The sequence below is a fragment of the Populus trichocarpa genome, chromosome 8 (genome assembly GCF_000002775.5).
Source record: "Populus trichocarpa isolate Nisqually-1 chromosome 8, P.trichocarpa_v4.1, whole genome shotgun sequence".
In the NCBI taxonomy this organism is placed as follows: domain Eukaryota; kingdom Viridiplantae; phylum Streptophyta; class Magnoliopsida; order Malpighiales; family Salicaceae; genus Populus; species Populus trichocarpa.
In genome coordinates, this window is record NC_037292.2 from 11926967 (window position 1) to 11940675 (window position 13709).

The following is a 13709-nucleotide window of genomic DNA, read 5'->3' on the forward strand; positions in this document are numbered from 1 at the left end:
TGCCTTTCCATTAGTTTTTTTAATTAGTTTTACTTTAGTGCTTAGTCAAACAAAACCTTTAAAAAACCTTGGAAAATTCCAAAAAATTCATGGATTATTTTTAATTTATTGGTGGACCTCTCACATATTTTTCTTAATTTTATATTTCATATTGGGGCTTTAGACTTATATTGTAAGATATTGATATGATATCAAAGTATTTGTTTTTTGCTGAAATTTTAAAAAATTCCAAAAATTTCTCTAGAAATTCTCTTTTAAAAAAAACACAAAAAAAAATGTTTTATAGATATGCATACGATCAAGTTTCTCAAAAATATAAAGAAAATCATATTGCTTAATATTTTCATATAAAAATTCAAAATATATATTTGTATGCATTTTAGAATTTAACAGTTTATTAAATTCATGGGAATTTAGCAAATATTTCTAAACCACCATTTTTTTTTAATTTATAAGAATTAATGGTTAAAAATCATGGTATAAAATGTTGGACTTACAAGTGAGGCTGGTATTTAAAATATCAGAGTTGACCAAAAAATTCTCAAAGTTATTCTAAATGTTTACCAATTTTAATTGAGAGTATTTTTCACTGTAATACACAAATCATGAAGAAATTATTCCTAAAAATTTATTTGGGTACACGAGTCCATAATGAATTTTTAAATACTAGATTTATTCATATGAGTAAATCTCAATTCTAAATTACAGATAGATCACCAATCAGAAAACCATCAAAACCTTTAAATCACATCAAACCACAAAACAGCTTATCTCAGGTAGGATGCGTTAGGGGTGTTAATATCTTTCCTAACTACAATCAGTCTTAAATTTCTTAACAACTCTAAACCAAACAACTAGGTGACAACTCCAAACAACTTCTGCGCACGTTCACTTGCAACTTTGCATATGATATATTTACAATTCCTATTCATTCGAAGCGTTAGAAATGAAGATCCATGATTAGAAATTGTGAGAACGTACAAAGAGATCAAAACAACAAGAAAATGAAAGAAAAATCAAAAGTTTTACTCGATCTGACAATGAAAAGATTAGCAAATTCAAGTTCTGAAATTGATCTATAAGCGACATAAACATTGCGAGACTAAAGTGGCGGAACGTTGAGATAGCAATTGGTATGGAGTCTTTCCCATCGACTTGACTGACAGAGGCATTTCTATACTCCTATCAATTACCATCACACTCTGGAGGAAGCTGACCTCGGAAGTGATTGTTTCTATGAAGCTTGCTGGATTTTCAAGTAATTTTGTGAGATTGAATGAAGATAATCATGCTAGGAGCCAGGAATTCTTGCGGGTTTTTGTATTGAGGACATAACCTGCATTTTGTCCACGTTTCTGAACTGCAACACAATTGCACTTGCTGTTCTCAATCAAATACCCTGCTGTATCTAACCCTTTTGTCCCCGAACCTCCTGACAGCTTAATTATACCTGCTAGTGCAACAGATATAAAAAAGAAAGATAGTTAGGAAGTTCATATCCAAAAAAATAATCTAAATAACAAGTTCAAAATGGTATTTTCTGTTTCTAATAGGATCTTCTGAGCAAGTTCTTGATGAGTTGGTCTGTGGTCGTGTTATAAGCTCTCTCCTGCCCAATCTCTCCCCAACATGTTCATTATCTTGTCGAGGAGCAGAACCAGTCGTCTTATTGCTACACAGATTTCCTTTTTGAATGACGTGCTGAGGGCCGTCCCTCTTTTTTTTGGCCGGACTGTTTGAGGACCGTAATCTAACACACCTATATTTCTGTACTCTAGCTAGCATTGGATTTGGCAGTTTTGAGCCCTTCAGAATAGATTTAGAGAGGTCTGTGAATATGGTCTGTTAACAGAGTTCATTCAGATAAGGGAATTCTTTTTTTACATGAGGTATTTATGTGCATTATACAGCAAGCTGTATATGTATGAAATGTAATGTAAAGTTTGAAGATGGCTTGTCAATCTCATCCTATTAATATTGCAGTAGAGAAACCTCGTCGCTGGCCAACACTAAGAAGATCAACTCCTAAAAGGTTGCTTTTATTAAGGATAATATTCGCCTTGTCTGTGGCCTCCTCCATTAACTGCGTCCCTTCTAAGCGAACAGGAACTTTTGGGTGTGTAATCTGGCATACCTGCCTCATTGCTTCAAGAAATTCACCTGGGACATGAATTTTCGACATGGAGGAGTATTAGCTCATCATTCTCAACAACTACACGTACGGGAAAGTGCATATTGAAGGGCACCTGCCGACTCGCGGCTTGTGTCTGCCGCCAGCATTACTAATTCCCTTGATTGTGTAGTATTCTCACTTCCCATCACCACCAATGGCCACCAACACCAGCCAATTGGGTTTAGACGACTTGAAGTAGAAAATGGGCTTTACGAATATGCTATTGCCCTTGTGCATGGTTTGTGTTTATCCAAAAACTACCCAACTGTTGTCTGCTCATATTTTGTGGATCAACAACTTAAAGACATTGTGGAGATGTGCTAAATATGGAGAGAATTTTAGTGCTTTGATGTTCCATGCTAATTCTGGAAGCTAAGTTTGTTTCTAGAACTCCAGCAATATATGAGACTTGGTCGATACATGCCACCAGATCCTGCTGGCAAAAGGGAGCATCTGTCGGCTGCAGTTCATTTTATAACTACTTTGAAAGAAAGGATTGAAAGACAAGGGGGCAAAAAACCTAAAAAGAGATGGATTTGATCTTGTAAAATTAAAGAGTACTAAAATGAATATTTTGAAAAAATTAAAGGGCGGTCTTCTCCTCTATAAAATTACGTGAGCGGCAGGATTCGAACCTGCGCGGGCAGAGCCCACATGATTTCTAGTCATGCCCGATAACCACTCCGGCACGCCCACTTGTTTATTAGCGTTTGGTATTTTTTATATTTGAATACAACTTTGTGGATTCAAAATATCTAAAATACAGAAGATTGGTTTTAGAGTTGCAGTGGATGGCTGTTGGGAGGCTGGTTTCTTCTTTCGTAGCAAGAAACCTCTTCTTCTTCAAGTTGTTGGGTTACTTTGCTACTGAAGAAAACAGGTGATGGATTAATTAAGAAATCATTAGTCCCTTCACTGCTAGTACTGCTATGCATTCACTCATGTAATTAATATTTGTCCTGTATTCCTCTTTGCTTCAAGTTTTGTCTTTCCGTGTTTATTACACTCCTTCAACTAATTTCTCTTTCCATTCCTTCACTTGTTTTCAGTATTTTTTGGCAGAAAATAATTCATGGGCTCCTTTCAAAATCACTCCTTTTTTTTTTGAACTTACAGTTTCGCTCCCACCTCTTACAAAACTTTCGGCTTTCATTTTCAGAGTTTAATCATGGATTTATCTTCTGGGTATTCGTCAATTTTGGCCCTTCTCTTCATTTTCAGTTCAAAGCTTTGTGCTTTGTGCTTTTTGTTTTTTTGTTTTTTTTTTTTTTGTATTAGTTTGTTTCTTGCTTTCACATTTTGGTGTTCCTTAAATAGCTTTTGCTTACCACCTATTTGATGTTTTACAGGTAGGTTGGAGAATAAAATCAAGAAAATTATGGCTTCCACACTGTTTAGAAACATCCAAACCCACCCGATATTGTTGTATCCAAGTGTATTGTTTAGAAGAAAGAATGGTGCCTTGTATTGCACAATGAAAAGCAGCAGCAGCAGCACCACACAAACTCAAACAGCCACACAAGAAAAACAGCAGAACCCACAAACCAAAGTTTCTCCTCAAACTCAGACCAAAGGTATTGATAAACGTATAAAAGACTATGAAGCAATCATTGGTATAGAAACCCATGTCCAGCTATCCACTTTGACCAAAGCCTTTTGTGGATGTCCATACAACTATGGAGCTCAACCAAACACTAGCATCTGCCCCGTTTGCATGGGTTTGCCAGGTGCTTTACCAGTTTTGAACTCCAAAGTCATTGAGTTTGCTGTGAAATTAGGTCTTGCACTTAATTGCAAGCTGTCTTTTAACTCAAAGTTTGATAGGAAACAGTATTTTTACCCTGACCTTCCAAAGGGTTACCAGATATCTCAGTTTGATATACCAATTGCAAGCAATGGTTATGTTGATTTGGATCTTCCGGTGGAATTTGGTGGTGGGCATAGGCGGTTTGGCATTACAAGAGTTCATATGGAAGAGGATGCTGGAAAGCTGCTTCATTCAGGAAATGGGAGTTTTTCTCAGGAAATTATTTATTCCCTTTGTTTATACTAGTATCCCTGATTTTTAATTGCATGCAATGTCAATATCAAGTGTTCCTGGTACTGCTGTTGTCATGATTTGTTCATTAGTTTATTATGGATAATGGGGAAAGAGGATTATTAGTTCATTACATTTTTGCCTCTAAATCTTAAGGATTAGATGATTAAACTTGTGTTATGACAGGGTACCTGGCAACTCTTTCTCATCTTTTGCAGGTTGATTTGAACAGAGCAGGGGTGCCTTTGCTTGAGATTGTTTCTGAACCTGATATGAGAAATGGTATTGAAGCTGCGGAGTATGCAGCTGAAATGCAGAGGGTGGTCCGCTACTTGGGAATTAGTAATGGTAATATGCAGGAAGGCTCACTTCGTTGTGATGTAAATGTGTCAATTCGACCAATTGGACAATCAGAGTTCGGGACAAAGGTAATTTTAACTTGTGCTTTCAAGAAACTTAAATAAATGATCTCAGTATGTGGACTATTTCAGAACTCAGAAAGCTATAAGTGAAATGCTATGAGTTGTTTTAATCTTATACTGATAACGTGCTTACAGTCATTCTGAATAATGATAGACATGGCATATTCTTGTGAAGTAGGTGAATACATATTCAGCCATCTTGGTAATGCGAAAATTTCTTTTGTCATGCTCTTGACTAGCAGATTCATCCCTTCCTATCTTATTTTATTTCTTGTGATTGTCATTTCATTCTAAAGGATAGATGTATTGTCAAATGCATTCTTTAGCAAATTTTATCTGCTGATTTATTTGTGGTTCAAAATATTTATCTGCTGATTTATTTTCTCTTACTTTGTGTTGACAGGTTGAGATAAAGAATTTAAATTCATTTTCGTCAGTTAATAGGGCCATTGATTTTGAGATTTCAAGACAAGTGCTTCTGCACAGTCAAGGGCAAGGTAACTCAATTGTACAAGAAACTCGGCTTTGGGAAGAAGGTGCTCAGGTTAAAACTAGATGCTGTCTCTCATTTTAGAGCAATAAGTAGATGTAGTTCACTCAGTCAGTTAATGGTTACTTATATCATCTTTTACACTGTTTAGAAAACAGTTACGATGAGGAAAAAGGAGGGGCTTTCTGATTATAGATATTTTCCAGAACCAGACCTTCCAGAAGTTATTCTCAAAAAAGAATATGTTAATAGTATTCAGAATTCTTTGCCAGAACTTCCTGAAATGAAGCGCCGGAGATATGAGAACATGGGACTAAGCATGCAGGATGTTCTTTTCCTTGCAAATGACATAAATGTAAGCCCTTGTCACGGTCCAGAATGCCTCTTGTATTTTCTAGGATCTATTTTTCAACTGGTCTGGGACCAAATACATAAATCACTGCATTCATATTATTTACTTTCATTACAAGAACTGTGGTATAGAAGTATTGAGAAAAGATATACTTTGGATTAGCGGCCCTTGGTTACATGTTCTGGGAATTCTCAATTTGAAGCTGTCTTCATCTCCTCTCTTGTTTGTTACAATGAAATTTTTCCTCAAAACTTTGTTGTGGAAAGCTTGTGGTATTTGCCAAAATTTAGCAATCACGCATACAGAATGTTGCAAGCTTCAAGAGCACATCATGCTTCTACAGAGTGATGTATGGTTTGATATGCTAGTTAATTTTCAGGTTATTGAATTCCAAACCTCTGAAGCTGCACCTTGAGCAATTTTCTTGTCTTACTGAAAGGAAGCCTGAAGGATTATAACTATTGATTTCTCAATTCATGTGTTTGTTGAACCATAGCATTTCTTGTATAAGGTTTCACACTGGAATGATCTTATGTAGGATTTTCTTTCATCAAATGAATTTTTTAGGTCGCAAAATTTTTTGATGCAACAATTGCCAAGGGTGCTGATGTAAAGCTGGCTACAAACTGGATAATGGGGGATATTGCTGCCTATATGAAAAATGAAAAGGTATCTATAAATGACATTAAACTTATCCCTCGGGAGTTGGCTGAGCTTATAGCTTCTATTAAAGGTGGGACTATCAGTGGGAAGATTGGGAAAGAGGTAATGTTTCCATTACCAATGCTACTTCTTATTCAAACTTCTTCAGGATCCTTTTCTTTTCTTTTCTTTTTCTGAAGCAACAGGATGTATTACCCAATAATCTGATCTCTATAATATGTTGCTTTAATTTTGCAAGAATGAATGTTATTTCAGCCTTTATTAACTTTGCAGCTTGCTGCAAGACAGCTCCTTTTATTTTTCAGTAAATTTCTCATGACTTGCTGTTCTAAGTTTTTTAAACAAGAAGGATAAAACATAATTTACCAACCTCACCAGTTTAAAGATTTTGCTTCTTTTTCTTGTTGGATTACAAAAGCCTCATTAGCATGTAAGCAGATTTAACCTTTTTATTTCAGTTTTCTTTTTTCTTTTTTTCCCTTTCCCTTTGTTTTTGACCTGTATATCCAAGAATTCTGCAAGAGATAATTAGAGCTAAATAATTGAAATGCTTAAAACTCTGCAGCCTCATATAGGAGTTACATGAGCCTGCGGCATTATGTTATACAGGAATTACATGCAGGCTTGAAATTTGAAGTGTCATGATGTACATCAATTACAGACAGGCTCATCATGTCTGCAGCCTCATGTTGTAGAGGAGTTACAGTGTTCAAATCTGCAGCCTTTATATTATTTTCTCTGTACTAATGAGCAATAAACGAGGTAGATTTTTATTCCTATGGGCACAACTAATAATTCTTCATTTTTTGGGAATTCCCTATTTATTGTTTGCAGATACTGTTTGAGCTCATAGAAAAAGGTGGAACTGTTAAGGGACTAATAGAAGAAAAAGATCTGGTTCAGGCAAGTTGTCACTTTGCCCCTCTAGCATATATATTGTCCACAGCAATAACTGGGAGTGTTCAGCAGTCTAAGTACATGTTCACTTTTAGTTTAGAAGTGGATGCCCTAAGTTTATGCATACATAAGCTACAAAATAAGTGATTGCCTTTGCCATGCCAAACGGAAGAAACAAATAAATTAACTGGAAGCGCGGCTGCATGGCTTTTGGGTCAAGCATGGTGTCAAGAACTTGGAACGTGAGGAAAAGCTGAGTTTCTTGAATTTACTATTGAACTTTCCACCTTTACTTCCATTAAAAGGTGATAACAAATAATGTATCATTCAGCTGGCCATGTTCTAATGAGTTGGTCATGGTGTTGGGGGTCATGGTGTTGGGAAGCTTAGAAGCTTAGCTTGTCAAAGCAATGTGCTTGATATTGAGCATGGCTACTGTGGTTGGTGAAAAGACTGGATGAGGTATCTACCAATCCAGCCCAAGCCTTATCTGCTGTTCAGTTTCCTAACACGTTTAAAAGTTTGAGATGGGTGTAATTTCAGTGATTGAATATGGCATAAATGTTGTATGTAGATCAGAATGAGAGGAACATTTTTTAGGTCAAATAGGTGGGTTTCTGACACGTTTCAATATAACAGATAGTAGATCCTGCTGAAATTGAGAAGATGGTAGATAAAGTGCTTTCAGAGAACCCAAATCAGTTGGAACAATACCGTGCTGGAAAAACCAAGATACAAGGTTATTTTGCTGGCCAGGTATAAAAACCATAACAGGTTATGAGATGAGCCTTCAAGCAAATTTTTCCTGATTATGCTTTAGAGGATCGGGATAGTTCTGAATGCTGATTCATTCGCAGGTGATGAAATTATCAAAAGGTAAGGCCAATCCAGGACTTCTGAACAAGATCCTTCAACAGAAACTGAACGCCTCAAGTTAAAAGACTTCGCAGGTGACATCTCCTTGAGCTTCTTGTTTCATAATTCACACAGCACACACTAGTTATATCCCATCATAAATCTTGTCTTCCTTGGGTGTTGACAGAGAATGCGCTAAACACGGTGGCCTGGGGCCACTGCTGTTCCATTGATTTGATTTTACTGTCAATGGCAATCTAAAATATTCTGCATATGAACCGTCATCTTTTATACGGATCAGAAGAAGCGGATTCAAGTCCTACCTAGGTGTTGGTTTGAGCTTGGAGGAGTGGCCAATCAGCTTTACATTTATGACTGGCCATGATTGAGATTCATTTTTATTTTTATAATAACCATGTATTCTCAGCGTTAGCATACTGAAGCATGATGAATGAGAATACCACTGACATGACTTGAATATTCATATGGTATTGTTTTAACAAATAAAATATGCACTCATTTTTTAGTAAAAGAATCTGCAATTTATGCATCTTTGGGAGGCCATCAATGACAGTCCCGAACTTTGACTCGTGTGAATCAGAAATCTTCACATTCATGGCTAACAAGCATTGGCACCACGCACAAACTGCCATCTGAGAGCATGTTTCATTCTTGAGCTTACTTTTCCTCATTGTTCTCCTCCGTTTGTCCCCCATTCTAGTAAGTTCTTCTCATCTCTGTTTACGCAATTAAGTTGTCCAGTTCATGCTCAAGGTGATGCGAGAAAAATTTCACCTTCTGACTGGAACAATGAAACTTAAATAACAACAGAAAGATCATGGTAAATATTTTGTAAACGTTGTTGTCCATTCTAGTTCTTGCTTGCATTGCAATTTGAGCAAGGCTATTAAATCTACGAGTCAGATGGCCTCTCCAGGAAAGGGGAATATTTTTTTGTAGTATACCTACACAGAACTCTGCAGCTCAGAGTTCCATAGATACATTTCGATCATCAAATTCAAATTAAACTTCTTAATCAGGTTGATTGTTCAGAGGATGAGAGTCAGGTGCAATAAGAACCAGAAGGAAAAGATAAGGAGAAGAATAATAGAGAAGTGAGTGATAGCTACACCTGACGTTATGCCAACAAAGGAACTGTTAACAACCGACTGAAAATGATAAGTATATTTGGATAGATTACTTTCAACTTATATCCAAACAATGGTATTTTTATTTTATCATAAGTTACAATTTTTTAACTTCTAACCTGAATCAGTTTAAAGCCTAGACCGGTCTAAGTTGAAAAAAAATAAAGAAAAATTAAACCCGAATTAATTACCAATCCGATTGTTCCAAGTAAAACCTAATAACATGTTTACTTCTTTTTTTTTAATCAAAACAATAATGTTTTGATTTTTTTTTTAAAAAAAAATGCGTTAACTAACCCATATAGGAGTTATCTTGGTAGAGATTTAAAACTATACTTCAAACCTATTAGATTTAACCATGCTATCTTCGTTCTTTTCCCTGGAGACCCAAAATAAAGGCAGATAATTGCTTACACATGAACTGGGGAAAGTCTCAAATGCAGGCATCGGCACAACACAATTCAAGTCAATATTTTAACGATAAACGTTGGCATTTGCCCGTGCCGGCGCCGTAGCAATCCCCTATTCAAACTTCTTGGCAAGCTCACATGTCCTTCAAATTTCCAACACATAAGAGAATATGTATGGTGCCAACGCAAAATGGAAGCGCTCCTAAGCGAGGCTTAATATCATTCTATTTTCCTGAAGTCCGATCTATTCAACCAGTGACATGCGATCACAGATGTTATCTATAAGGTTTCCTCGGGCTGGACAGATATTGGCCCTCGAGTGCAAAGCCAGAAGGGAGTGTTTCCATGCTCGTGGACATCTGGTGCTAGAAAGATAACCTGCAGCATCAAGATTTTCCATACTAAACGATATTCTACATGAACAAAGAACACGACAGATTTATGGAGGTTTACAGGATCATCCATCATAGAAGCAACAATAGTCCCGCAAAACATAAATGGCTCTAAAAATTGATGGAAAAAGCTCACAGCTATGCCAAATATACAGATAGAAAATTGATGTATAGAATACGACCTTGGTGCATTGCCTAGTTTTAAACTCAACGATATAGCTCAGGTATGATTGCCACCGTGGACCATTCACTGCTGTCAGAGCTTCTGAAGTTTAGAGTAGCAGCAAATCTCAATCTATTGAAATCACTTTATGTCAAAGTTAATTGCCCTTTGGATTTTGGATGTCAAGAGATAAAACTCTCATTTTCCCAGTATCAATTACAAGATAAACCAGTCCCATGTTATTGCATGTAAAAGTTTATATCAAGAGTAGAATTGAGAAACATGTCAAAACTTATCGAGAGCATTTACCATCACTAATGTATATAACCAACTGTACTAATCCTTTGTCCCATTGACAAAAGAAAATAAACTTGGTTCTTTGCAAGGACCAGCACAGAATTTTGCAGTTAACTCCGAGATTAAGGCTACCCTAGTCAAGGTTGAACTTCATGTCGGCCAAAACCAGGTAGGATAAAAATACAATCAATAAACAGTGAACTGATACACTAATCATAACACAATTGTGCTCAATATGGATGCACTTTATGCCTGAACTAGATAGGATCAAACCAGTTTATCAACTGTCCATACTCAAAGCAATAAGAAAGGGTAGTAGAATACAACAAAGAAGTAAAACTGCCAAAAATCTCAGGAGCTTTCAAGAAAATTACATTTATGGTTTTACATCAGTAACAAAATGATTAACTTGCAAGAGTTGAGATGAGTTGGCCCCAAAGGCACTGAATCAATTCTCTCCAATTGCCACAAGTAAATTTCAGCATAGATGAAACTACTTTGTTCTTCCACTCATCTATTCAGCAGGATATGTGCAGTCTCTCTCTGGCAAGGTGTATGAAGTGGGTTGATCAACTGATATAAGTGCCTAGTCAGATCTGAAAACAACTAGTCCCTGCAGCCAGAAGCAAGAGATGAATATTAGCTTCCATGATACTGGCCAGTCAAATCTAAGCACTGCTAAAATGATTGAAAATGTCTGCAACAAATCTAATAGAAATTAAGCTGTGGTACTTCAAATTCATGCCCAATTTAGTCTAACAGAGCATTGTCATAATTGGAAAATGGCTAAAGCATCCACCAAACATGGAGTATCTTCACAACATTAAACTAGTTTATTTTTTAGAAGGAAAATGCAGTGGCGAATAATATAAATGGTATAAGGAGAACATCCAGGCAATCTTTCTATATGCACATAATAATTCTACCTCCAGTAAACCTCAATTTGAAAACTTCGAATCTAGCCTTAAGCACAGAAAGGATGATTTAAATTATATAATGCAGAATGAAAAACAGAAATAAGAATACGAAAATCCAATGAGCCATTGAAGGAAAGGGATGCTTGCTGTTGGAGCTCATGACAGTGGAATTCACAGTGCAGGTTGAAAACAACACAAGACATCAAGGCACATTGACTCAAAAAACTAGCCTATAATCATTAAACATGAAAATTATTTAGTGTAAAACTTGTGCGAGACATGTTACTTACCAGTATTTAATCAAGCCATCCCAGCCACAAGTTGCCACTTTACTTTGCTCTAGTGGATGCCACTCACACCCAATGCATACTCCCTCGTGACATTTGAGGGTCCTGAAAACTTTACAACTCTTCCAGTCCCAAAACCAGCATTTACCCTCACCATCTCCTGACATAACAAATCGTCCATCTGGTGAGAAATTGACTTGACAAGCATAACCAGCCACAATGTGCCCAGCGAACCTCTTCTTCTTATTCAACTGGAATCTTTCCCTGGTACTATAAATAAGGATCTGGTTATCCAAACTCTGCGCAGCAAGCCAATTCGAATTGGGATGAAGAGAGATCGCCGGCATAGAATGCATGTGAGGCTCACTGATGTACTTTATAACAACAGGGATCCCAAATTCCCATACACGGAGTGATTTATCATCACTTGAAGTAACAAATCTCCTATTATTATCCACAAAAGTGATGGTATTCACTGCCCCCAAATGCTGGTCATACTCCTGAGTAATCTGCCCTGAGTTCATATCCCACTGCACAATCTTCTTATCACTCATGCCCGCCAACAATATATTCTGCTTATCATCATCAGGATTGAGCTTAACAACATACGGAATCTTCCCAGTTGAAAACGTAGAGATAACCTGGCCAGTCTCTGTATCCCAGTACTTAATATTCTTATCATAACTAGCAGTCAAAAACTTAGTGCCATCATTACAAAATGAAATATCCCTAACAGCCTTAGAATGACCCATGTAAGTTCTCATACACTTGCCCGAATTAAACACATCCCATATCTTCACCTTTGTATCCATACCCGCAGAAAGTATCAAGTGCCCATATTTAGGGAAAAACCTTATAGCAGAGACTCCTTTAGTATGCCCACTCCATGTATGCACCAACCTCTTAGGTATATAGCAATGATCATTACTTGCTTTAGCATCTTTAGGTGGCGCAAGCCACGACCTCCCTTGATAATCCCTCTCTTCTTTACCATGAAAAGTAGTCTTATCAGCCACAACCTCACCTTTCTCACCGCCAGCTTTCTCCGCCTTCTTTCTCGCGTGCTCCTCCGCATATTTTTGCTGCTCTTCAGACAACTCAGTTTGTAATCCCTCCTTTTTACCGGCCCAAGGGCTCTTCCTATTCTTCATCAACCACGCATCCGTGGCCGGATTCTCGACCTCCTCCTTATCCATTACATCATCTCCATCACCCTCTTCCTCGGTTACTTCCCTTTTCTTCTCAATTTTTCGCTTCTTTTGTTCATGTTGCGGAATGTTATAAACAGAAATTCCATTAGTTTTCTCTAAAGTATCCAAATCACCAACATAATTATTACCTGCAGAGGCGGACGGGTCCGCCGCGTAGCCATACTTGTGGAAAGTGTTGTACTGCTCGTCGAAGACGAAGGAGTCGATGGCAGCGTTCTCGACGAAGCCGAGTTTGTGGTTGCGCATGCCCTGGGCAATTCCGTCCTTGGCGTAGGGATGGGCGGGGCCTAGAACCGGAGCCCATAGCTGGTCGTAAGTAGGGTTGAAGGCGACGGCGTGCTGAACGGGGTCGATAGGTTTAGAGAGGGTCTGATTGGCTACTGTTAGGGCTAGCATGGTGTCGTCCACTTTGGGAGCGGCGGATTTGGAAGGGAGGAGGCGCGGAGGGGATGATGAATCTGGAGAGGAATTAGGGTTTTGGCCATGTTCGTCTAATTCGTCGTCGTTATGGTAGTTTTGGAGAAGATCCATCGTTGGGGATGGAGAGGGGTGCGTTACCTTGTTCATAAAATATGTACTCTAGCTGATCCGCACAAATTAAATGAAAGGGTAATATAGTCAAATAATAAATCTTAATTCATTTCTAAACATTTCAAATTACACGATTCGATTCTAGTAATTTAAAATTTTTTTCAAATATAAGAATTCGGCTATTAAAATCTCAATCAAGACCCACGCCCTCCAAGGCAAAGTAAGGGGTTACGATTGGCACCCACACACAATCATAGTTTGGTACTAACTACTAATAGTAACATGGTTATTAAACCGGTTTGGCACAGTGAGTCAACCTGAAAATAAATTTTTGAATGAGTCAAGTGTTTTTTTTTTAAATTCAACCCATAATTTATCTAGTTCAATCTGCTACATGATTTACCCTATCAAAACTCGATTTGAACTTTGACAAGAAGCATTTTTTAAAAAATAATATTATTTT

At 37.3% G+C, this 13709-nt stretch overlaps 2 protein-coding genes, 1 non-coding gene and 1 pseudogene across 8 annotated transcripts; 1 reads left to right on the top strand and 3 right to left on the bottom strand.

The window, feature by feature from the left end:
- Positions 1 to 1030: 1030 nt before the first annotated feature.
- LOC7480894 (uncharacterized) lies at positions 1031 to 2380 on the bottom strand (annotated as a pseudogene).
- Positions 2381 to 2787: 407 nt separating this feature from the next.
- TRNAS-AGA (transfer RNA serine (anticodon AGA)) lies at positions 2788 to 2869 on the bottom strand. The gene has a single exon. It is a non-coding gene; the product is annotated as a tRNA-Ser (tRNA).
- A 69-nt stretch (positions 2870 to 2938) lies between these two features.
- Positions 2939 to 8374, top strand: LOC7480895 (glutamyl-tRNA(Gln) amidotransferase subunit B, chloroplastic/mitochondrial). Of its 5 annotated transcripts, XM_052455425.1 has the most exons (11): positions 3290 to 3358; positions 3523 to 4193; positions 4427 to 4639; positions 5037 to 5177; positions 5275 to 5478; positions 6043 to 6240; positions 6973 to 7045; positions 7679 to 7791; positions 7893 to 7985; positions 8078 to 8094; positions 8127 to 8374. In XM_052455425.1, exons 2-9 carry the CDS (start codon positions 3552 to 3554, stop codon positions 7971 to 7973), a joined length of 1665 nt encoding a protein of 554 aa, XP_052311385.1. In that variant the 5' UTR covers positions 3290 to 3358; positions 3523 to 3551; the 3' UTR covers positions 7974 to 7985; positions 8078 to 8094; positions 8127 to 8374. The 5 variants fall into 5 exon arrangements, with proteins under 5 accessions (XP_052311383.1, XP_052311384.1, XP_052311385.1 ...); XM_052455423.1 differs by lacking the exon at positions 3290 to 3358 and adding an exon at positions 2939 to 3053 and having other exon boundaries at positions 8078 to 8374; XM_052455424.1 differs by lacking the exon at positions 3290 to 3358 and adding an exon at positions 3095 to 3116 and having other exon boundaries at positions 8078 to 8374.
- A 2142-nt stretch (positions 8375 to 10516) lies between these two features.
- Positions 10517 to 13297, bottom strand: LOC7494756 (uncharacterized). 2 transcript variants are annotated; one of them, XM_024607369.2, is made up of 2 exons: positions 11504 to 13297; positions 10517 to 10906 (listed from the first exon to the last, which is right to left on the bottom strand). In XM_024607369.2, exon 1 carries the CDS (start codon positions 13280 to 13282, stop codon positions 11504 to 11506), a length of 1779 nt encoding a protein of 592 aa, XP_024463137.1. In that variant the 5' UTR covers positions 13283 to 13297; the 3' UTR covers positions 10517 to 10906. The 2 variants fall into 2 exon arrangements, with proteins under 2 accessions (XP_024463137.1, XP_002312609.2); XM_002312573.4 differs by having other exon boundaries at positions 10517 to 10913; positions 11508 to 13293.
- Between the last annotated feature and the right edge of the window lie 412 nt (positions 13298 to 13709).

Bases quoted from the DNA above. Each gene is read 5' to 3' on its own strand.
- LOC7480895 (XM_052455426.1), top strand. From the start codon at position 3,552: ATGGCTTCCACACTGTTTAGAAACATCCAAACCCACCCGATATTGTTG. The intron at 5,178-5,274 runs GTTAAAACTAGA...TACACTGTTTAG, and splicing joins TTTGGGAAGAAGGTGCTCAG to AAAACAGTTACGATGAGGAA. The intron at 7,792-7,892 runs GTATAAAAACCA...ATTCATTCGCAG, and splicing joins AAGGTTATTTTGCTGGCCAG to GTGATGAAATTATCAAAAGG.
- LOC7494756 (XM_002312573.4), bottom strand. From the start codon at position 13,282: ATGAACAAGGTAACGCACCCCTCTCCATCCCCAACGATGGATCTTCTC.